The 25,202-nt window shown below is 37.9% G+C and overlaps 1 protein-coding gene across 9 annotated transcripts in view; it reads left to right on the top strand.

Moving 5' to 3' along the window:
* Nucleotides 1–25,202, top strand: part of LOC114650360 (target of Nesh-SH3) — a 254,882-nt gene that overhangs the window by 188,483 nt on the left and 41,197 nt on the right. For all 9 annotated transcript variants that reach the window (XM_051926064.1, XM_051926063.1, XM_028799939.2 and 6 more), the window contains 5 exons: nucleotides 3,269–3,343; nucleotides 11,090–11,209; nucleotides 11,919–12,008; nucleotides 13,185–13,394; nucleotides 13,525–13,630. In XM_051926064.1, coding sequence (XP_051782024.1) covers nucleotides 3,269–3,343; nucleotides 11,090–11,209; nucleotides 11,919–12,008; nucleotides 13,185–13,394; nucleotides 13,525–13,630 — 601 coding nt within the window. The remainder of the gene's footprint in view (nucleotides 1–3,268; nucleotides 3,344–11,089; nucleotides 11,210–11,918; nucleotides 12,009–13,184; nucleotides 13,395–13,524; nucleotides 13,631–25,202) is intronic.

Genomic DNA, 25,202 nt, shown 5'->3' with positions numbered 1-25,202 from the left:
CTTATTTGTACTCATCAGCTGAGGTGGGAGCTCTGGCTAGTTTTTTTCTTATTGTTCCTACCATTGTCATCTTTCTCTTCAAGAGTTCCTGTCCCAACTTGTGCAAAGTAAAAATTTGTCACGTGATGTTGTAACCATGGATTCTCTGTGTCATGTCCAGGAGAACTCGCATCCCTTGGTTTTTCTCAGGGGCTCCTCCAACAGGCTTTCTAGTTTTATACCTGCATGTTCCATGCATAAGATGAAGCAGTGTCACAGGCAGCCCAGATCTTGATTCCGTATTTGACAAGTTTAGACAACATGTACTGCCTTTATGGGCAGCAGCCCCAAAATGGTATCAGATGCTCATCAGCAGTAAAGCTGGGCCCAGGGTTATAGCACAGCCGAAGGCATTCCACCCATTTGTCCCACAATGACCTGATTGCAGATAGCTTGTCTCTCTGTCATTGAGCTGGTTGTGTGTCTCAGTTATCAAAGCAAATAATCATTGCATTGAAAAGTTCATGGCCAGTTTCTGCATTCCACAGGGATTCAGTGGACTCCCCATTGGTTCTAAAAAAAGCCTGTCGTATGCATGTAAATTGGTTTAGTCCATGTCCTTCCACCTCTCTCGAAAAACACGCCTCCCCTCAAAATTAGTGCATTCCAAAATGATTTTCTGGATGGTGTCAGACATAAAAAGTTCAAAAGAAGACATGATGCCATGTACATGCATGACTGTCATCCACGTTGGCCCTGGTTGCATCTTTATCACATTGGCATCTTTATCACATTGTCCTTCCGTGGACAAGAATACTGTTCAGTTTCATCATTTTTTGACATTCATATTTCTCCACTTGTATGAGAGTCAGTTCTGTCCTCTTCTTCAAACTCACCGTCAGACTCCAAATTGACAGAAACACGATCCTCATATTCATCTTCCAAAGTGAGCACTCACTACACGCTGTCTTCTCTCTCTTCTAAAATAATGTGTAAGGCCAACTGAGCAGACATTTTCTTTGCCATCCTGGATTGTTTTTGGAAAGAAGCTAAATATGCAGAGGTATTTATTTGTTGTGTCCCTTCCCAGTTCCATTTTGAAAAGAAATTAGAATGATCGGTCTGATGAGATTAGGGATAGTACATGAATGGGAAAGTTATTGTTGTAGGTTGGATGGGCATGGAAGAGTTGATGGGGTATTCGTGGTCGATGGTGATGTAAATTATTGGTATGACGGGATTAGGTTTGGGGCATTTGGAAGCAATGCTTCTAAAGTGGTGGTATTGTTGTCTTATGGACAAAGTATTGTTGGAGATGGGCTGGATATGGAGGAGTTGATGGGGGGTTTTCATGGTTGATGATGATGTAAATGATTGGTATGATGGGATTTGGTTTGGGGTATGTGGAAACAATACTTCTAAAGTTATGTTATCATTGTCTTATAGACAGTTTCCACAAATGCATTGCTCCTGGGTCTAGCAGACCCAATACCACCATCCATCCATTATCCAACCCACTATATCCTAACTATAGGGTCACGGGGGTCTGCTGGAGCCAATCCCAGCCAACACAGGGTGCAAGGCAGGAAACAAACCCCGGGCAGGGCGCCAGCCCACCGCAGGGCACACACACACACCCCAAGCACACACTAGGGACAATTTATAATCGCCAATGCACCTAACCTGCATGTCTTTGGAGTGTGGGAGGAAACCGAAGTACCCGGAGGAAACCCACGCAAACACGGGGAGAACATGCAAACTCCATGCAGGGAGGACCCGGGAAGCGAACCCAGGTCTCCTAACTGCGAGGCAGCAACGCTACGCACTGCGTCAATACCACCAGTGAAATGTAAATGTGTTTTCAGAGGGCACAACATACACTCAACAAAAAATTGCACCTTAATTTTCACTTTAAAGAAAATGAGCCAAGGAACATCTAATATACGGTTGAAAAAAATTTTTTTTTTTAGGAAACATTGAAAATCGATTTCACATAACCAATAGCCACACAAGGGTTAATATGTTGTGATAGTCCATTAGAGGGTAGACCTTAATAGACTGTCTAAGTTGCCTGTCTAGTCAAGGTACCAAGGTGTTGTTCCTGCTGCACCCCTAAATTAAGAACATATACAGCTGGACAATTACCTAAAACACCACTCAGAAGAACATTTCTGCTGTATAGGTAAATAAATGTCTATGCCTATTGATAGGCATAAAATTGAGCATCTCTGACTGTATAAATGTGAGACTGGTCATGCAGTATAATCTGCCTTACACTTGGCCCATTATAACTGCGCTTCAGAGTTTACTCAGGGTCAAATTTATTTCTTAATTAAGGAGACAAAGTGCTTATTTGAAACCCGGATACTGGGCACATAGTTTCACACATCCAGTAATATCACCATAATCCTTTCACAGTTCCCTTCTGGATAGTCTGCATAGTCTTGGCAGGTCAATTCTTTGGCATTTTTATTAGAATGAGGTGATAACATTTCCAAGTCTGTGATGTTATTCACTTCACTTACAAACAATACCTGTAAAGCAGGATAATCAGTCAGTCATTTTCTAATCCGCTTTGTCCTGAACAGGGTCGAGGCGGTGCTGGAGCCTATCCCAACCAGCATAGGGCACAAGGCAAGAACAAACCCTAGACAGGGAACCAGTCCATCGCAGGGCAAACACACATATAGACACACACATCCCAACCACACACAAGGACCAATTAAGCATTGCCAATCCACCTAACATGCCATGAGAACATGCAGACTTCAAACAGGGAGGACCTGGGAAACAAACCCTGATCTCCTACCTGCAAAACAACAGTGCTACCACTGCACCAAGTTGGATAATGAATTTCTTATATTACTAAATGTATGATTGTGTTTCAAGCTAAAATGTTTCATATAGCAAGAAGGCAAGTATTGGAAGTAAACATAATACCTCACAAAAATTCTTCACAAAAAATTTTCCCCAAAATATGTATTTTAAACCTGACAAAATACTGCTCATTACCACTGTAGGTCAAATAAAAATATCAGAAAAATTTACCAAGTTGATCAATATGGAGATTTTATTACAGTAACAATGTATGAAATGTATATATGTTTTGTATGTGTTTCCATATTTATTGTATAATATTATATATTGTATATTATATAATATAAAATTATATATATATATATATATATATATATATATATATATATATATATATTTATATATATATTAGAATATTTTTATATGACTTCCTTTTCCTGTTTTTTTTTTTTTAAAGTACCTCTTAATCCAGGTAGTTCTCTTCAGAATTTGCCATCAGCTAACAAGTTGATACCAAATGTTGTTGAGGGAAAGCCAGGCGAAAGTGGTAAGAATTTTTTTTTCTATTTTGTTAAACTATGACAGAATCATATTATAGTGTCAATGCCTATTTTGCTAGTTACCCATTAAGAGAAAATGTGGCATAAAAACAAACTTTCAGATGTTTTATCCGCTCTTATAAATTCATTAACATTCATGGAGAATCCTATGCCATCATGTCAGACTAAATCACCTGTTCTTAATGAATGTAATTTAAATTGTTTATTAATAAATATAATACGTGGAGGAGTAACTGTATCAGCATCATTTTCAGCTCTGGATGTGTGCTCTTTAAATGCCCCAAACTCTTCAACTGCCTCCTCTTTACATGGAGTAGCAGTTGCTATACTCTGATGCTATAAACTTCGCCAAACTTGTGATCATAGGTGAGGATGATACATAGACTGACTGTTAAATTTATCTGGGATTTCAGCTCTTGCATTACCTTGATATTTTGCTATATGATAATGATATTCAGTTTTTAAAATCTGAATAACTTAGAAGCAGATCATTTGAAAGGGATTTTGAACTTTCCTGGCCAAATTTTATCAGCAATGTTGTAACAGCTCACTCAAAAAACTATAATGAGATGCTACACTGTCTTCCGGTGCAAGTACAATTCAGGGCTAATACTAAAAGTGCCAGAGAGCTGGCTGAATCATGGATCTCAAACGAAACATCATTAAACCCAGCATATGCAAACTTAAAAAGAAGAACATCTAAATAATTAAAAAAAAACTTCATGACCAACACCCTCCAAACCCCACCTTATTGATTGCTTTTGATTCCTTTATATCTAATAATTTCTAATCATTTCCCTCTAATGATGACACTGATTGGTTGCTATTTGTTTTAAGATATTATTTTAAGACACACAATTCACTTTCTCCCTTTTTGGGCTACTAGCTACATATATATATATTTATATACAGTGGAACCTCTAGATACGAGTTTAATTCGTTCCAGCACGGAGCTTGTATAGCGAATTTCTCGTATCTAGAACAAACTTCCCCATTGAAAATAATGGAAATCCAGTTAATCCGTTCCGCACCCCAAATATATTAACATAAAAATCAATTTTCCTAACAAATAACACTGATAAATTATGTATACTGTAGTCTACCTTTAATAAATAACACTGGTAAATAATATAACTGATTATTAAAAGAATCAAAACAGGTGTCCAAAGTGCAGTAGAGCATTCAATAAATCTTTAAATAAATAATCCTTAAAACAGTTGTGAAGTGGAGGTTTAAAATACACAAGAATAACAATCCTTTAACACGAGGTTAAAACGTCAACAGGAAGCAGTCTTTAAAACACAGATGACAATCCCCGGTGCTTCTTCTCTGTTAGCGTCTCACCTGCTTCTCCCATGCGGGCTCTGCAACAGGCGAGACACTCTTAATGCAGCTGACCTTCTCTACACCGTCCTGCTTCAGCTGTTTGGCTCGCCTGTTCAGCTCACTGTTCAGCTACACGCGAGCCTGCACTCGCTCGCTGTCCCGCACCGACTTCCTACTGTTGCCGATTCCTGCCTCCTCCTGCAACCTCCGTTCTCTCTCCTCTCTTTTCTTTTACTTCTTCTCCCTCTTAACCAGCTCGCGCTTTTATATATATGCGGGGAGGACATGGCAGCTGCAGCCCATCAGCCACAGGAACAATCATGGATGTGGGAAGTTTCCCACCTGTGCACTTAGGTGAGAAACGCAGACACTGCAGATCGCCCTGCGGCTCGCAACTGCTACCACGCCCCCTCGCTAAGCCGCGAGCTATACCCACAGCCTGGCTCGAGGCTCGTTACGCGAGCTAATGCTCGTATTTAGATTTGAATTTTTCTCTCATACTTTCCTCGTATTTTGAATTTCTCGTATACAGAGGTGATCGTATCTCGAGGTTCCACTGTATATATATATATATATATACTAGCAAAATACCCGCGCTTCGCAGCGGAGAAGTAGTGTGTTAAAGAGGTTATGAAAAAGTAAAGGAAACATTTTAAAAATAACGTAACATGATTGTCAATGTAATTGTGTTGTCATTGTTATGAGTGTTGCTGTCATATATATATACATATACACACACATAGAGATATATTATATATACATATACACATATATTTTTTATATATATATTTTATATATATATATATATATATATATATATATATATATATATATATATATACACACATAGATGCACTTACAATAACATAGAAATCAATATAAACAACATTAACATCATTATCATATGAGAATATGAAGTAATATATAAGAAGCACATTTCATATAAATATAAATTATTAAACAGTAAAATCTTCTTCTATAATTTGCTACCGTGGCTTTTCGTTGGTCTGTCCAGGATTTTAAATCACCTGTAGCTTGCAAACCGTTTCACCTATTGACTTGAAATGTGGTACACATATAATACGTCACGTCCGCTATCCGCTTTATGGGTGATGATTGTATTACTCTTTTTATGTTTATTTTATTTTAGAATCAACTCCTATCTGCGCACACCAGGGCGGCCGTGGGCAGATGCGTATGGTGTATTCACTCCATGTTATCGTGCATTGCGCTGTCACTGGTATTTTGATAAAAGAATTTGAACAATATATAAGAAGCGTATAAATTATTAAACAGTAAAACATTAACATTTAAGAAGTAAAGTTACATTGAGTACTACTGCAGTGCCTTCGGGTATACCTAATTTTTTCTTTGCCCATTACATGCTTAAATGTATACATTTTTTGGTGTACCTACCCGAGAACACGCGACATATAACCGACCGTGGGAGAAGCATGGATTTTAAACACGCGTTGAGTTCATCTGCTGGTCTCCCTCGTGGAATAACTGGTAATGTTTGACTAAAATCTACAGCGAGTAAACGACATTACCTCCTTTTTTTTTTTTACGATCTCTGAGATCTTGCTTTTTTCGGATCAAGGCTTCATAAGCTCTTTTATGTTCCATGGTGTACTTAATAAGTACTAATTATCCCAAACCATCATCTTTGAATGTTGCAAGACTTTCGCCTTGTATGTAGATCGGGGTAATTACATTCATTGCATTCCTAGTCTGAATCACAATCTGATTGTAAGGGTGGTTACCTGGCACTGTAGGGTTGCCACCCGTCCTTTAAAATACGGAATCGTACCGCGTTTGAGAATGAAATTGCGCGTCCCGTTTTGAATCAATACTGGACGGGATTTATCCCGTATTTTTTTTATCATTTTTTTTTTAAAGCAGCGTCTCATGCAAATCATCCCACACGCATTTTATGAAGATGCCTCCTTTCCTACTTTTGATTGGGTAATACTTGATGTCATTGTTAGTTTGATTGGTGTTTTTAACTGTCCAGTGAGGAGGGCGTGTCTTTTAAGTACAGTCTGCAAAGTGTTGGCACTGAGATGTGGCGTCAGCGCCATAGGTGAAGCCCCTAACGTTGCGGTCAGCAAGTCGGCTAACATCCGCCATGTGCCGTCTTTCAGTTGCGAGAAGCAGATCATAGAATGGTTGAAACTGTTGTCCCTAACGTTGCGCCACGGCGTGTGGTTCGTTTATACCTCGTGTGTTCTCATTAAACTTTTATCTCGCGAATATGTTATTGCAATCCGCAGCGGGAGCGTTTCTATAAACTTAATTTAAACTTACGTTTTACACCGTGCTTTCTTTCCCTTATGAACATGCTTGTATGCTTAACTCGCTCCGTTCTCAATTGTTTAATTAATTTTTTGCTCTTAGCTGTTCGCGGCTCTTCCTCCATTTCCCCTACTTCGTTCTTTTATCTCGCGAATATGTTATTGCAATCCTTAACGGGAGCGTTTCAATAAAGTGATTGAAAATAGTTTTGCATTTACCTTTTTAGTAAAAGGCGAGCTTTTAAGCCTGAGAAATCAGCCTGTAAATGCACACGTTTAATTGCACATGTGTTAATATGTATGCTTACACAGTATTAAAAGACAGTCAAAAATTAACGTCATTTACCTTCGTTCCCGCGTGTGACTCGTGCTGTAAATCTCTTCCTTGTTTTTAGTTCACGTGATTACGTAGGAGGCGTGATGACGCGATACGTGACTCCGCCTCCTCCATTACAGTGTATGGACAAAAAATATGTTCCAGTTATGACCATTACGTTTTGAATTTCGAAATGAAACCTGCCTAACTTTTGTAAGTAAGCTGTAAGGAATGAGCCTGCCAAATTTCAGCCTTCCACCTACACGGGAAGTTGGAGAATTAGTGATGAGTGAGTCAGTGAGTCAGTCAGTCAGTCAGTGAGGGCTTTGCCTTTTATTATTATAGATATATATATATATATGTATATATATATATATATATATATATTCATTGCATTCATAGTCTGTGTCACAATCTGATTGTATGGGTGGTTACCTACCAGGTAACGCTTGTGGTTGGTCAGCAAGTCAGCTAACATTTCAGTTGCGAGGAGCAGATCATAGAATGGTTGAAATAGTTTACTGTCAAATAATGCAAAGAGTACGCAACACATGTTTTGCCCTAATTCTGGGCTCATCAAGCGTACACACTCACTTCACCCCCCTCTCGGGGAATTGAACCTCGGACGTCAGCACCAGAGGCGAAGCCTCTAACATTGCGCCACGGCGTGTGGTTCATTCATTTCACAGCATGTAGATCGGGGTAATTACATTCATTGCATTCGTAGTCTGTGTCACAATCTGATTATATATATATATATATATATATATATATATATATATATATATATATTTTGTGGCCTGCAGGGAGCACACAGCTCCCCAATCCTGACACAGACAGATGCAGGGCACAAGTTCAGCACACACGTTTTTTTATTTTTTTGTGGGAAATGCTTTCACTCGTTTCCCACCTGCTCAGCACAGTACAGCAAGCACCAATGATACAACAAATACAACACTTTTCCTTTGCCTTCTCTCTTCTACTCTTTCTTTCTCTCCCTCTCTCTCTCCTTCTGCCTCTACTCTGGCTCCCCAAATGGAGTGAGGCGACTCCTTTTATAGAGCACCTGGAAGTACTCCAGGTGTCCTATAGTCTCCTTCCGCCAGCACTTAAGGGTGTGGCGGAAGTGCTGCAATAAAGGGCTCCACATTTCCTACAGCACCCCAGGGCTCAACAGGGCTGTACCAAACTCCAACTGCCATGAAGCTCCGTGGGAGTCCATGGTGCCACAGCAACCCAGGGGGACTGCCCTCTAGTGTTCCAGGGGAAATACTGCCCTGAGCACACTTTCTACACCGGTCCTTCCACTATAGAAGCGTCCCAGCCTGGTAAGGGCCCTGGCCGTTCGCCACAATATATACAGACAAGGGGGAGTCAAGCTAAATTTATAAAATGGGATTGATTAGAAAATGGAAGGAACCTTTACAAAACTGATGTCATTTCTCAATGTAGTTCCCACCCTTTTCGATGCACTTGCACCACCTACCTGGAAGTGCCTGATTTTATCTTGTCCTTGCAACCACATGTGCACCCGAGTTATAGTCAAACACTACATGCTGGGGGGTACTATAGTCACTAGTGCAAGTTACTGTGACTTGCTGGAGACAAATGTGAAGCCTGCTATTCGATCCAAGCAGCAGCGACTACTGTCTCAAGGAGTCCTTTTGCTGCAATCAATTCCTGCCCATCCACACACTGCTAAGAACACCAAGGCTTGTCTGAAGAAACTGAAGTTTGAGGTTTTGCCACATCCTCCTTATTCACCAGATTTGGCATTATGTGATTTCCACCTTTTTGGACCGCTTAAAAAACATCTGGGTGGTCATCAATTCAAGACAGATGACGATGTGAAGAAAGCGGTGCACAAGTGGTTGCGAGGACAAGACAAAACCTTTTATTCTGCTGGAATCCAGGCAGGTGGCGCAAATGCACTGAGAAGGGTGGAGAGTACATTGAAGAATGACATTATCAGTTTTATTAAGGTCCGTTCCACTTTCTAATAAATCTCATTTTCTAACTTTAGCATGTATACTGTATATATATATAAACATTCATAAATTGTGATGCACCAGGTTGGCTCCACGTACCAGACCATAAACCAGGCAAGTGAGGACACACAGAGACAGTAATGAGTTGGTGCAAAGTGTTGGGTGCTTTTATTTAAAACTACAATCAAGCAAAATGTTCCAAAGTGGAGTGCTCAAGATCCTCAATAAATAAATAATCCATAAAAACAAGGTGCCAATTGGAGGTCAAAAATGTCAAATAAATATATTCCATAAAAATGAGGTTAAAATCCCAGGCAGCATCTATCCTTTATAAAATCTGTGAACCCCAGTGCCTCCTTCCTAAAAACTGATGTCTCCTCCGCTTACGTCAGACAAGATCTCAGAAGCCAGATGAGACATCCACTAACAGGTGTAGTCTACGTTAACATGGTTCTAGTACCCTGGAAGTCCCAGGCTCCCAGCAGAGCACTGTACCGAGCCTTGCTCCTCCGACTCCAACTGCCACTCCTCAACAATACGTGGAGCGGTTGGTCATTTCTGCTCCCTAAAATCACTCAGCAGGAGTGACCCCTGGCCCTTAAGCACCAGCCGTTCACTACTATAGGGCCATTTTCCCAACCGCCAGCTTCCAATTGTTTCACTCGGGCTTGTTCTCAATCAATGAGGATGAAATGAACAACAGTGAAAAGCTGATTTCTGGTTGCAGGTAAACAGGCAAAAACCAAAGGGGTATCCCTGCTGTGCTAGGCGACTAGAACAGACATTTGAGGAAATACCAGAAGTTCACCAGAAACATAGAATGTTGTGTGCCATGGCTATCCAGACCCATCTTCAGTTAACAGTAAACACATTGCAATGAACCGCCAACAGTAGGAGCTGTCATTTCCATCGTTCAAATGAGCAGCTTCTGCGCCAGCTACAGGGAAGCCTGAAAAGATCAAATTTGCCAAAGTGACATAAATTCTAACTTGGGCATATAAAGTGAGCAGTTCTTCTAAGGACAGTGAGCTACCTAAAAGAGTGATGTAAAGAGCAAGAATCCACTGGGTTGGCATCAGCGCAGCTCTTCAATATTACAGAAATCAGTTAAGAGACAGGCAATGACACTAGTCTGGGCACAATGCTTATCTGAGAGATTATGTGGAAATTGAACCCTTCACTGTTATTCAGGTTGAGCATCCCTAATTCAAAATGGTGTGACCAGCAATGTTTTGGGTAGTTTTGGATTGTGAAATAGTTGCATATACATAATGAGGTCCCTTGGGGACACCCTTGACCAAGTAGGGAAATGCAGCCAAAGCAGCAAAATGATGAGTTATGGTACTTTGTGGCAATTAATGCTTCATGGGGTATCCCAACCCTGGTTGGTAATCATAAGTGCTTATCTTATGGGGAAAGCCAACACACCCAAACTATGCCACCCTTCCAAAGTCCCCTGTTGTCAGAAATGTTTTGCAGCTTTGTGGCATTTTAAACATCACAGTGGACCAGACATACTGCTCAAAATGAATAAAGCTGTTTGGAATTTGTACGTAATGTTGTTCACATCTGCTCAGCAGTAAAAAAAATGTAAGGGAACATGGTTGGCGTCATGTCGTTGCTCAAAACCTTTTGGATCTTGGAGCATTTCAGATTAGGAATACTCAACCTGTACAAGTATGTCAATGATAATTTTGTAACAGTTTCATTCTTTTAGATTAATGTATAATGTTTATCCCTCTGCATGTGCAAAAAATAAAAATAAGTAATATATTTAGAGTACTTCAATGACTGTTTTATCAAACACAGGTAAAAAGATGGAGTTGGATATAGACAAATCTTTCATTTTTGACAAGATTTCTGCAACACAAAAACCAGCAAAAGAAGAAAGAAAGTGGATAACTACCACTGATGCACCAAACATAAATGGTAAAATTTTTTACCTGACAAAAATTTGTTCATAATAAGCCACCACAGTGTTTGGAATCTGCTTTTTATAATCCTTGCATATATATATTTTTGGCCTGCTATCCCGAGAGGGATGTATATGAGTAGTAAAATAAAACAGTAGGCTTTGAACTGTGTAAAAAAAATTAAACAGAAATCATTTCAGGCCTGGGTCTATGACTGTTGTGTTGTTCCTCTGTCTATTATGTGCTTCTGCTATGACTTTTTATGTAATGATGTTACCACACCTGCTTGACTTTACAGCTCCCACTATCTTTTTTTGCTAACTCATTTGCTTATTTTGATATGACCAATACCTTTGTGGAGCTTGTATAATATGTTTGCTCTTTCCAGATCTAATAAAACATTTCCAAGAGCTTGTTTTGGGGAATAAATAAAAAACAGTTTATAAACACTATTTTCCTCTTAAACTACCAATATATTTCTTTATAGTGTGTTAAAAATTTTCAGCCTTAAGATATATACATATGAGTCTTACTACTATAACCAGTATAAATTCTAAAAATGTTAACTGTTTTGGTGTGTTTTTGCTGTGGCATTTTTAAGATGAATAACTATTTACAGAGTTACTAAACAGAATGAACTTTACTATTCTATTTGTGACTAATCTCTGTACATTAATGACAGTATTAAAACATGGTTACTTTCATTTGAATGCTTCTAAAAACAGCAAGCAGAATGGAACCTATAGATAATTCTTCAGTCTTCACTTCATTTCCTGTAACTGATGTTGATGCAATGGGAAAGGAACGTTTTGTAGGTATGTGGAAAATGTTTCCTTTTACTGTTTCTCTATAAATAATACAGTTTATCACTTTAATTCATCTTACCCTGGAAATGGACTGGCTCATCTTCTTTCTAATTTTGGCATTATTGTGCAATGCAGTTCTTATTATTCTGTTATCAAGGACATATATGAAAAGTAGATTTGGATACCCTTACTCTCTATTCATCTTCTTGGTTTAGGATCAACAACTCCATGAAAAATCTAGTAGCCTAATAAGCCAATATCTTCAGTAGAGTGGAATATAAACATGGCATCCAAAGGTTGCTGCTTTGAATCCCGTAAATGCTAGAAGTGGCTCTACTCCTTTGGGCTCCTGAGCAAGGCCCTTAACCTGCAATTGCTTCCCTCGGTATGATGTTAATCTGCATCCAGCCCTGCAAGCAGGTCCTCCAATTTACAGGGAAAACTTGTGGGTTGGTGGCGGGATTGGCACTCCAGCCACTGTTTCAGTGTGGAGCTGAGGTGTCACCTGCTACACTCGAGTCAAAATCCAGGTTTGTCATGTGGTGGGTGAGGCAACGTGCTATCAGCACATGCTCCTAACCTCTCATCGTTCTAAAATATTAAAATATATAAGCATAGTTACACTAAAGAAAAGGCAGTATTCAATATTTTTGCTTCACATTCAACTCAACACCAAATTGCTTTATAACAAAAATACCAGATTTAGCACTGAGAAATACAAACTTTGCTCTTGATCGGAGATTGATACAAATTTATGCAATGTGGTTTTCACGATTTATGTCAACAAAATATTTCAGGATGTTTACCTCCCCTTCTAAATACATATATACAGTACACTTGCATACTTTTTGGTTTGTAATATTTTACTAAATGAATTAGGAATTAATAATCAGGCTCTACGGTCACAATACAGTTTTAATTCTCTTTAATTAGAAAGTACTTAGTAATTAGTTTCTAATTGCCTATGTAACTATGATACAAATAAGCCTTTTTTGGTGTGTTCACATTTAATGAGAAAACCTATTGCAATAGCTATGTCTGTCTGTCTCTCTGCATGAAACAACTTGGCTCTTAGTGGACCAATTTCTGTTGATATGCTAGGATTACTGTATTTTTTAACATATTTGCTTTGGTACTTATGGAAAATATTTTTACAGGAATTTGCTTCCTTTCTGTTTATTTCAGCTCCACATGTGAAATATGTGCACAAAGAGGACAAAGTCCCTTGCTCAATCACAGAAACCATGAGGCACTTCCCTGAGGAAGATATTATAAATCAGGACATCAACAGCCCACCAAAACACCCACCGTCCAACTTGACAGTGGTCACAGTTGAAGGCTGTCCATCCTTTGTGATTCTTGATTGGGAAAAAGTCAAAAATGATACTGCAACAGGTGTGGTGCTTGCTTAGAGTACATTTACTTCTAGAAAAATAATTGTAAGCCCAAATAGAATTAAAGCAGTTTAAAAGATGTCATTCATTGTGAAAAGAGGTGATGAAGAAATGTTGAAATTCTTTTATAGAATATGAGGTTATTTCTAAGGAAGAGGGATCTACGGGTAAAGAGGAATCTGTATTGACAACCAACCAAACACACACTGCTGTGGAAAACCTGAAACCAAACACAAGGTAACAAAAGTCCATCTCGTCTATGTTTAGTTTTGCAGATTTTTCCATGCATAACTACAATTGTGGAATCCCCACTTATGATGTTGAGTTTTAAAGTTATTACTAAAGGTTTGATGTGCCAAGATTTTCCCATCAATACATTTGTTTACCTTGAAGAGTCTGTTCTATACTAGTAAAATACTCCCTTGGGGTTTCAATGAGACAGTGTGAGCCAAGAATGCAGAGCAATAATACCCTTCAATTACCGGCACAAGTGCTGTTCCATTAACAGAAGTAAGTCAAAACCTCTTGTCTGATTTCCATCACTTGCCTCCTTGAGCAAAATGCTATTTTGCTGTAATTTGAACTGCTTGGCAGGTTTCACTGCCACCCTGACCCTCTCAATCATCACTAAAATGGTATGTATTTGTCTCTTTTTAAGCTGTATCTTGATGTTTCTTTGAAACACAAAATTTCTTAAAGGTTTAATGTTCTCATATGTTGTTAAATATTCTTTTTTGTTTTTAATCTTAATTTATGTTTAGTCTAAGTAAAAATGGGTTGGAAGTTTAGCTTGGAGGTGCTTTTCAACAGTTTCAATTGATATTGTTATAAAAAGCTTATTTTTTTATTTAATTACTGTTGACTAATAACGTTATCCTGTCCTAATAACCAAATTTAGGATTAGTTTTCACAGTGCACGACTCAAAGATTCTCTAATCATACTTTATGAACAGCTGCTTTATTTTGAAAATAAGCGTCATTATACAGTCTATTAAATACTCTGAGACAGTAAATAATAGAAGTACTATACTGTATATTTCTTTTTCTCCTGCATATTCCATTCCATTTTCTATTGGTTCTTGACATCAGTAAATGGTATTCTGAAGCAGAAATATTTGAGCAATCATGATCTGCTTCAATGAAAAAACAAAATTTCTAATTAGTCCCTTGTACAGAACTTCTAAAAGTGAAAGCTGACAGGACTCATTTTTAGCTGGAAATCATCCATGAGCGCATACTTCCTAGCAAATCATCTTTTGTACTTCCTTGCTCAACATTGCCCAAGCAGAAAAAAATGCAGAAACATTGGCATTTGAAAATGCTAAATAAAAAAATGGAATTCACTTATAATACATAATTTATACATTTGTACTGTATATCCTTACATCTTTACATATACAGTACAGCATTTACTGTAATATTTACTTCACAACTAATATTTTGTTATTCCCTATTACAGCTGAACAATTTTTTGTATGTTTCCACTTTTTCTCTTTATCATTGGGGTTAATGCTTTGTCTCTGGTTCTTTTCATTATTTGTGTGTCTTTAAAATGGAAATGGGAAAATGATGTCTGCCATTTCAGAAAAAAAGCTAAAATAAATGGTTGCCTGTTATACTTATTTTATTATTATTATTATTATTATTATTTTATCTCAGAGCATTAAACTGTAGCTCCAAGCTGATTGTTCAATGTAATTTTAGCCATCTCAATCTGCATTTGTAGAGACTGATTTATTGTGAAAAGCATGTACCACCTGATTAACATAGTACAGAATATAACATGATACAAGTTTCTCTTATGCCGACAGGACATAGAATACATTACATTAATGATATTGTAGCTCTCTGAACAATTTAAATATTAAGATGTATACTTGATGTCATTTTCATGATGAAATGAATTAAAGCATGTATTAAACATGGTGGCACAGTGGTGGTGATGACCTGGCACCCTGTCCAGAGATTGTTGCTGCCTCCCGCAAGATGCTTGCTGGAACGTGTGCAACTCTCCGCGAAATAATTTATTGCAGCAGTACTGTCTCTCTCAAACATACCAAACCCCAATTCCTGTCCTTCCTTTTATTTCACTATCTACATAGCACATGTTAAATTATTCCATCCATTTGTCCATCCAGGGTCACGCCAGTCCCAGCAAGCATCAAGCGCGAGGCAGGAACAATCCTTGGATGGGGTGCCAGCTCATCACTACCGCTGTGCACCCATGCCCACATGTTTAATTATTAACAGTATACATTATTGAAATGAAGTTAAAATGTATCTGTATATTATAATATACATACTTGAATGCATTCCATCTTAAAAATTATATCAAGAGCTCCAAGAAGATAGCTCTAGAAAATCTAAATTGACTTAGAAGCCAATCATCACCAACTGTAAATAAGTACTCTCTTCTATTGAATTGAATTGAATTCCTTTATTGTTATTGTATGGTTCAATGAGATTCAATATGCAAATCCTCCATAAACTTATTTTCCTATAAAGTGATAAAATAACAATAATAATAATACAATAAAAATCAATCAGAAATATACAATATGAAAACATAAGTACAATATACATGTATATATAGTGCAGATAGTGTAAATGGTTTATAAAGTGGCTCAGGTTGTGCAATATTACAACTGTAGTGCAAGTTTACAGTGAGGTAATTGTAATTATAAGTACAAACAGTTCTACCAGCAGCACTTGATGGACTGATTGAGTGCGTTTAAAGCTCTTGGGATGAAACTGTTTCTGAACCTCGATGTCCATACAGGAAAGACTATGAAGGTTTTGCTGAATGGGAGAAAATCAAATAGGCTATGTGCATCCTCAAAAGCTGGAAGCTGCATCTCGATAATCCTCTGCGCTCTCGACATAATCCGTCATAGAGCTTTCCGATCAGCTGCTGTACAGCTGTGATTCCACACTCAGAAACAGTGAGTTAAAATACTCTGAGTGGTGCACTGAGAGTAACAATGCTGAAGCAGCTATGGTCTTTGGAATAGTTTGGTCATTCCGTGGACCATTATATTGTTTCAGGTTGACTACAATCAGATGTCTTAAACTTACTATAAATGATATGCAGTTAATTTCACTGTATTTGATAAAGCGCCGTGAGGGATGTGAATTTAAAAAAGATAATGAAACAACACAGTTACAGTAGCACTGTGTTGACACTGGGTGTCGGCAGTTTGCAAAACCGAGCAGAAAGAGTGGGTACGCAATGTGTTGCCATGAGATTGTGCATTGGTTTACACCAAGTTTAGTTTTTATACATCATGATATGAGTGTGGAAACAGGCACACACAACATTTTTGTGCATTTGCACCATTTATACATGAGGCCCCTGGACATGATTCAGAACAAGGTGAAACCTTGGAAAATGCAGTATGTAGAAATGTGCAAATTACTACTGTATATGTGAGCAACAGGAAGGTCTATTATAAGTATAATTTGAGTAACATTATCCTAGAGGAAGCAACCTATGAAAAAGATTTAGGGGTTTGTGTTGATACATTTTGATTGTCTAAGCAATGTGCAGAAGATATTAAAAGGCAAAAATAAAATATAAGTTTTTATCATAAAACTGTTGAACACGAATTGAGGGACATTTTGAGTAGACTACATAATACACTAGTGAGACTATATTTAGATGTTGTGTGTCAGGTTTGAGAGAATTAAACTTGTTTTGTTTGAGCTGAGGAGACTGCATGGGGCTCTAATCCAAGTCTTCAAAATCCTCCAAGACATTGATAAAGTAGATCCAGCAGAATTCTTTCAGCTTAAGTGTGCATCACATACTTGAGGACACCAGTGGGAATTAAGGGTAAGTGCATTATGGATTGAAGCCAGGAAACAATTCTTTATGCAAAGAGTAGTGGGAATCTAGAACTACTTGTAGCTGAATTAGAAGCCTTGACAAACTTTAATAAGTATCTGAATGAGATATTGGGACAACTTAGCTATTAGTTAAATATATGAGCTTGATGGACTGAATGGACTCTTCTCATTTGCTGAGTTTCCTAAGGTGTTATGGATTAAATATATTACCAATAACTGCTTAAAAGTCTTAAACATGCCACCTGTTTGTTTACTCTGCATATTGTATAGGTAGGGTATGCTTTCTGTATTTTATGACTTGCATTGATAGCCATTGATGCCCAAAGATTTCTTGACCACAAGTGTGGTAATTGACACTGCAAGCTCTGTTAGTCAAGAGAAATACACATGATCAACTACATATAATTCTAGTTACTGTTTGTGAAGTGAACAGAATTTTCAAAACTATTAGGATGTTCATCAAGATAATCTTTTCACTACTGCCCACATAACATTCAAACTAGCACAATAGAGTACAGGGCTACATGGTGTTGGTGCCTCACATGCAAACCTACACTCATTTGAGATCAATTTACAGATGGCAATTAACTTGATATGCATGTCTTTGAGATGAGGTACCAGAGTTTTCAGAGAAACATTTCATAGGCAAAGGGAGAGCATGTAGACTCCACACAGACAACAACCAGGCACTAGATTCTGTGAGACAGTAGCCGCAGACTGCAGTTTATGTACCAGTTGGAAGCGCTCTCTATTTATGTTACGTTATCATAAAAAGACATTAATAGTATTATATCACTAAAAAATTGTCAATCATTCATGAATAGTTGAAATTACATGTTGACTATGGTGCTTCAGATGTTTTGAGTAAGTGTGGTTTTTGTGGCTGTTGAAACAGTTCAGGTTTAAGGTTTTCAGGAAATTTATGTCCTAATTTTTATTGAAACTTGCAGCAAAATGAAATGAAAAAATGTTTTCTTGTTTCAAAAGCAACTCACAAATCAGCCTTTCAAGGAAATAATCTGCTTCTTAGTTTCAGTACAACTACATCCAAACATTCTCTTTATTTTGTTACCCATCAAGATAACTCTGCTACTATTGCTGCTTGCCCAATACTTCAAGTTAGGCTCAGAAATGAAATAAAATAAAATATAATAAGGGCGGCACGGTGGCGCAGTGGGTAGCGCTGCTGCCTCGCAGTTGGGAGACCTGAGGACCTGGGTTCGCTTCCCGGTTCCTCCCTGTGTGGAGTTTGCATGTTCTCCCCGTGTCTGCGTGGGTTTCCTCCGGGCACTCCGGTTTCCTCCCACAGTCCCAAGACATGCAGGTTAGGTGCATTGGCGATTCTAAATTGGCCCTGGTGTGTTTGTGTGTGTCCTGCGGTGGGTTGGCACCCTGCCTGGGATTGGTTCCCTGCCTTGTGCCCTGTGTTGGCTGGGATTGGCTCCAGCAGACCCCTGTGACCCTATGTTCGGATTCAGCAGGTTGGAAAATGGATGGATGGATAAAATATAATAAACAATCAGTGTATTAAAAATAAAGATCTAGAATATGTGTTGTATCTTTTAAGTTATTTAGCTATCGCATATTACCCTGATATACTCTAAATACTAAATATGTCTAGCATTTTGTGACTCATTAATTGATGGTAACTATTTCCTGTGCTGAATTGTAGGTGTTCTTTAGTATCATTTTGTCTCATATGTTATCCTAGAGTACTTAGGAAGGTCAGTATATATATAAAGCCTTGACACATTTTTTTGAAATTCCTAAGGATGGGAAGACATATAAGAGGGGTAGTTGTGTGGATCTAAGGGGCCAGTAATCTTAACATGCATCACAGGTAGATTAATAGAAGAAATTATCAAGGAAAAGACTGAGCATCACATGGCAAGGAGAATTAGTGAGCAGTCAGCATGGGTTTAGTTGAAATACTGCAAGTCTTGTTTTAATATTATGCTACAATTCTAAGAGGAAGCAACAAAAGCATATGATCAGAGGGGTACAGCATGTGATATTATTTATCTTGATTTTTCATGAAGCTTTTGATAACTGATCACATTAAAGACTAGGCATCAAACTAAAATAATTCAAATACAAGTGCTGCATGTAGAAGAGTGCAAAACTGACTCAAATACAGGAATCAGTGGGTTATGGTGGTTTATCGGAATTAGGTGATGCTCAATGTGGCATCCGACAAAGGTCAATGATTGGCTACTGCTCTTTTTAGTATGTATAAATGATCTGGATTGGAATACAAATACCAAGCTGATTAAGTCTGCAGATGATAAGAAACTAGATAGAATGGAAGATCATCTAGAATCAGTTGAATGATTACAGAAGGACTATACACAATAGAAGGTCTGAAACTTGAATATACCCCTTTGTGACCAGTAGGAGGCATTGCAGCACTCCAAAACTCAGACACAACTGCATAGACACAACTGCAAATACATGTTTTACAATACAAAATACCTTACAAAAGCCTTCTTTTGTAACAGTACACAGTTCTCTTTCTTTCTCTCACTTTCTTCACCTTCACTCCTCCCAGCCAAACTTTGTCCTCTTCTAACCTACTGCAGCTTGCTTAGGTGAGGTAGAGCGACTTTTTATCTCGGACCTGAGAGTACTTCCAGTACTAGGGCACATTGGGATCATTAACCCCTTCATCTCCCCCTGGAATTCTCCGTGGAACTCAACAGGGCTTTCCCACATGACTACAGGTCCTAGCATGCCCTGCAAGTGCCCATGTGGGAATCCTGACACATATCGGCAGACCCTGTCAGGACTACAAGTCATCTCCCCCTGTCCTTCCATGACACTGGCCTCCTGGCCTTGTATTATATTTCGGTCCAACCCTGCTAGGATGCTAGCTTGCCCAGTTCTGTATTAACATCTTCTGCCACCCTTCTTGCCTTGACAGGGAATGCCCTGTCACTCTTTTTTCTGTTTGTCACCTGGACCTTCTAGCTATGTAAGGGAAGGGAATCCATCCTGGCAGGGACACCAGTCCCTGCATACCATCCATTACACCCCTTAATGATAATGACCTAGGAATTGCAGTGGACATATCACTATTTACAGCCAGATAGTGTACAGAAACCAGGATAGGCTATTAAGTTATACTATATAGTCAGAGGTGGGTAGTAACGAGTTACATTTACTCCGTTACATTTACTTGAGTAACTATTTTAAAAAGTTGTGCTTCTAAGTAGTTTTACTGCATCATACTTTTTACTTTTACTTGAGTACATTTGTGAAGAAGAAATGCTACTCTTACTCTGCTACACTGGGCAACACTCGACTCGTTACTTTTTTCCATTTACACATTAGATACGCTATATGTTTCCCAGAGAGAAGTCACCAGTGGATCTACTGCATGACTGTTTCACCAATCAGACGTAGCAACAATAATCACATGACTCAGTTTCACCAATCAGACGTAGCAACAATAATCACATGACCACACACAAACTTCCTGCGTCTGCAGCCTGTGAGAGACTTTTTAGTCACGCAGGGTTCCTGTTCACTGCTAAACGGTCACAGCTTCACTGCAAGAACCTTGACAGCCAACTCCTGCTGAAGCTTAACCAGCACTTCACTGAGTGAAGAACAAGCACGTTTTAACCAAACATGCACAGACACAGACAGTCATGGTAAAGTGAGACTTCTTGTATGTGCACAAGCTGCCTTGTTCTAATGTTATTTTCTATCAGCTGTGCTATTTGGAGGGCAAGTGAATATACAGTATTATACTGTTAGTGTACAGTATATCTTGTCACTGTAAGTAGTTTGCACTGTTCAGACATACATGTTACCTACTGTAGGTATTGGCTTCAAAAGCTTTGTTGTGAAAAACTGAGATTTGGAACTTTGTGTTATTTGTGCATCTTTATTTTATAAAGATGTTATTTATTTTTACTCATTTTTTATTTTCTTATTATTTTATACTTCACATTATTTTATATTTTTATCTGTCTTATTACAACATTTCTAAAAAATAAATAATTTATTATGAACAAATAGTTACTCAGTAGTTGAGTAGTCTTTTCACCAAGTACTTTTTTACTCTTACTTGAGTCATTTTTTGGATGACTACTTTTTACTTCTACTTGAGTCATATTATTTTGAAGTAACGCTACTCTTACTTGAGTAGAAGTTTTGGCTACTCTACCCACCTCTGTATATAGTGTAGGATTATGTAACAAGAGTAATGTACGATTATCTTCATGGGCTTTTTTATATTATTTCCTGTGGCATAGCATTTGCCTCCATATACACCTATTCTATCAGAAAATTTGCTCTCACCTTTCCCCATGAAAACATGAGATTTTTGGCAATCACTACAAACCACATGGGGTAAGTAACATCTAAAAAAATGTTTAGCATGGAGTATTCAGTTAAAGCAGATTGTAAAGGTTCTCCTTCTGGGGTTTGTGCTGTGAAATGGGGCACTGGCTTTTGTTAAATTTGGAGGTTTTTCCCCTGTGATCTTAAATCTGTCTGGCTTGGACTCCAGTTACCTTTGATGATTTTGGGAGCTGACTTAGCAGACTTTTAGCACTATTTTGAACCAAACTAAATTTTAATGCAATTTATTTCCCAAAATTGTATTTTGTGCCACTCTGCTATATTTTAGAAATCCAATTTTAATGCCTATGTGACTGATATAATCTCAATTCCTTTAATAATGTTGGTCATCAGTAGGACAATGCATTATAAACTCTACTCTGAAACATCACAATCTTATCACAGATTTAATATAGCTCTATGTTTATGTTTGACTTTATTGTCAAAAGACGTCCTCCTAGCTGAAGTCCCAACCAAGAATGTGAACCTGTCGTCTAAAAGCAGCTGGTTACGTTTATTTTTCTCCATATATCAAGTATGGTCTTTAAAATAAAAAAATGGGTCTCAACCTGAGACCTTACACCATCATAAAGGATTTTGAAGAAAACTTTACTTCCCCTAATTAGCAAACATATGCAGGATATAATGTACTGTGTAGATAAGAAATGATAAACTTACTAATGGTAATGATGCCAGGCTTGACCAGAATTAGACAATTTACATGTATACAATGCTTGTTGGCTGGGAGTTCTATTGAAACACAATACAATGTATCCCTTATTTAATCAGGCAAAAATTTCATCATGTGGTTTTAGAAAGGTAAGACCGTAGCTATTATCCTTCAATCTCCCAGCCGATGATCACAATCCCATATAACTGTCACAAAGAGATTAAACTGTAATTGGTGCAAACAGGAGTGCATGCAGAAAAACAAAGCACTTCCCCAGAATTGTTGTTGTAAAGTTGAGGCACAAACTGCTGAGTAAAGTACATTGTTATACACTTTTTTTACATCAGTGTAATGAATCTAGGGGCAAGAATGAGAAGGGTTCATTAATCTGAATACCATATGAATTCATTCTTTAAGAAATGCAATCTTAATTAGACAAAAGTGTGGACTTACATTCAATATTAAGAAGAAGCAAGAAAATATGTAGGAGTACAAAGTTTCTATTGTTAGAGGCAAGGCAGGCATTTTTCACACATAACAAGTGTACAATACCTTACAGCACATGTGGTCTTAATATAGAATCTTTAAAGTCTTAAGTTAATCTCCATACCTTGTATAAAAAATAAGCTGCTCAACCTTGGAGCCACTTATGGAATTCACAGATGTTCATTCCTCCAGAGGCAAAGTACATGGAAACCTTTTTTTCCATTCTTTTTACATTTAATTAATCAAAAGGCTACAGTAGTATCTATGTACTATACTATACCTTTTCTTTATAACATGATTTGGCACTGCTGACACATTTTTTTGCAAATGGTCAATTAGGTGTAAATATCCATATGGAAAGTGTATTTTTTCAACCTGTAACAACTGATATAAATCAAAACCAGTCAATCCCCAGGTGTACAATAACTATTCCCAGTAGTCCTTGAAGTCACTTTTAAGGGTCATATGTTTTCTGTGCTCACCAGAATTGAGAGAATTGTTGGATACTGGGGAATTCAGTGAAATACCGTAGACATAATAGGAGATAGGGTTTCCTACGAATTAAATCTTCAAGCATCATAAATTGCATTTTAACCATTACAAATTTTTGATCTTTGGGATAGCTGAATTTGTTTTAACTAAAGACAGGCAGTTTGCTATTTTATTTCAGTATTGTATATCAAAACATGAAAGTTAGCCTTAAGTTGGCACAAAATTCACATAACAATTCTGAATGAGACTGAAAATTTTATTGAATGTTGAAGTACGTAATAAGGTGCATTAAATTCAGAAGATTTTTTATTTTTAATTGATATTCAGTGGGAGCAAAGGTCACCTCAATGTCTGAACTGAAACCCACCCCAAATACAAAATGCCTACACACAATACTACAGTTCATTCCAAAGTCAAATACAAATAATAGCTGTATTATTGCGTTCCAGTGAGATTCCAGGCAATTGGTGAGACAAAAAATGTGTAATGGCGAAACTTTACTGTACAGAATAAATAATTTGAAATTTTCTCTATTCATGCTTTTAGACATACCCCCTCCTTTATGTAACTGAATATCAACCTGTTTGCCTCTTTATTATCCAATTAAAGTAGACTGAAGCTAGATCAAACAAACTTTACTTCAACCATTAAGGGAACATTCACAAGTTTAAAACATTGCAGTAAATGCGAGGAAAGGTAAAAAAAAAAAGGACAAAAATAAATATACCTGCTTAATTTGCAGTAAAAAATAAAAAGTAGATTACTCATTTGTATGAAGTATAATTGACTACTGTAGTCCTTTACTACAATTTTAAATATCATTACTACTGTGCAACTAGTTCAACACAAGGCAGAAAGAACTATGATTTAAACTGCGAAAAAACAGTTGCATAACTGGCTACAAGTAAAGTCTAGTTTCAGTTTTATATGTGAAGCTCTAAATAACTGGGTTCTTTCATATTAACATGTACATTATATCTCCAGAATGTACACCACAATCACAGATGCACACATGTATATATAAAACTAGTGAAGGAGATGAAGCCTTCCAAAATTCTGGACTGATCTACCTTACATATTCCAGGTGCACAGGTGGGAGACCTCCCTGGAAGGGTGGATAGGCTCTTGGCCAGAGCAGGGGTGGATCCAGTTGTCATTGTCCATGTTGGAACAAATGACATACATAAGGGTAGTCTGTCAGTTCTGCAATCCAAATTCAAAGAGTTAGGTGTCAATCTGAGGAGCAGAACTGACAAGGTAGTCTTCTCTGAAGTTCTGCCTGTGCCACGCACCAGTCCAGGTAAGACTGAGGAGATTAGAAGGCTTAATGTGTGGCTCAAATCTTGGTGCAGGGTAGAAGGGTATAGATTTATGGGCCATTGGGACTCCTTTTGGAACAGATGGAACCTGTTCTGCCGTGACGGGTTACATCTGAACTGGAGGGGCACCAATGCATTGGGGAGGTGTATGTGTAGGCTAGTAGAGGATTGTTTAAACTAGGGAATGGGGGGGCAGGGAGTTTAGGACAGGCCAGGTTTAGATCTATACATGGAGGAACAAACAATGGTGTCGAAATAAAAATGCATAGTAATGTAAATTCTAAGCAAACATTTAAATGTAGATGGAGTACCACATTAAAAATAGCTTGCCTTAATGCTAGAAGTATCAAAAATAAGGTAAGTGAGTTGGAGTTGTATGTAGCAGAGCATAATTATGATATTATAGCAATAACGGAAACCTGGCTAAATAACAAAGATGGGGATGAGTGTAACATAGAAGGATACACATTTTTTAAGAAGGACAGACAGAACAGAAAAGGAGGTGGGGTTGCTGTTTATGCCAAACAGGATTTAAATGTAAGTCGTCTTCAGTTGGATGATGAGCCCCATCTTAGTGAGGGCATGTGGCTTCACCTGGAAAATATTAGGGAAAGAGGTCTTATTTTAGGAGTGTGTTATAGACCACCCA

Source organism: Erpetoichthys calabaricus, chromosome 4 (assembly GCF_900747795.2).
Source record: "Erpetoichthys calabaricus chromosome 4, fErpCal1.3, whole genome shotgun sequence".
Classification (NCBI taxonomy): Eukaryota; Metazoa; Chordata; class Cladistia; order Polypteriformes; family Polypteridae; genus Erpetoichthys; species Erpetoichthys calabaricus.
The sequence above is the reverse complement of the archived record's forward strand: the minus strand, read 5'-3'. Positions and strand labels throughout refer to the sequence as shown.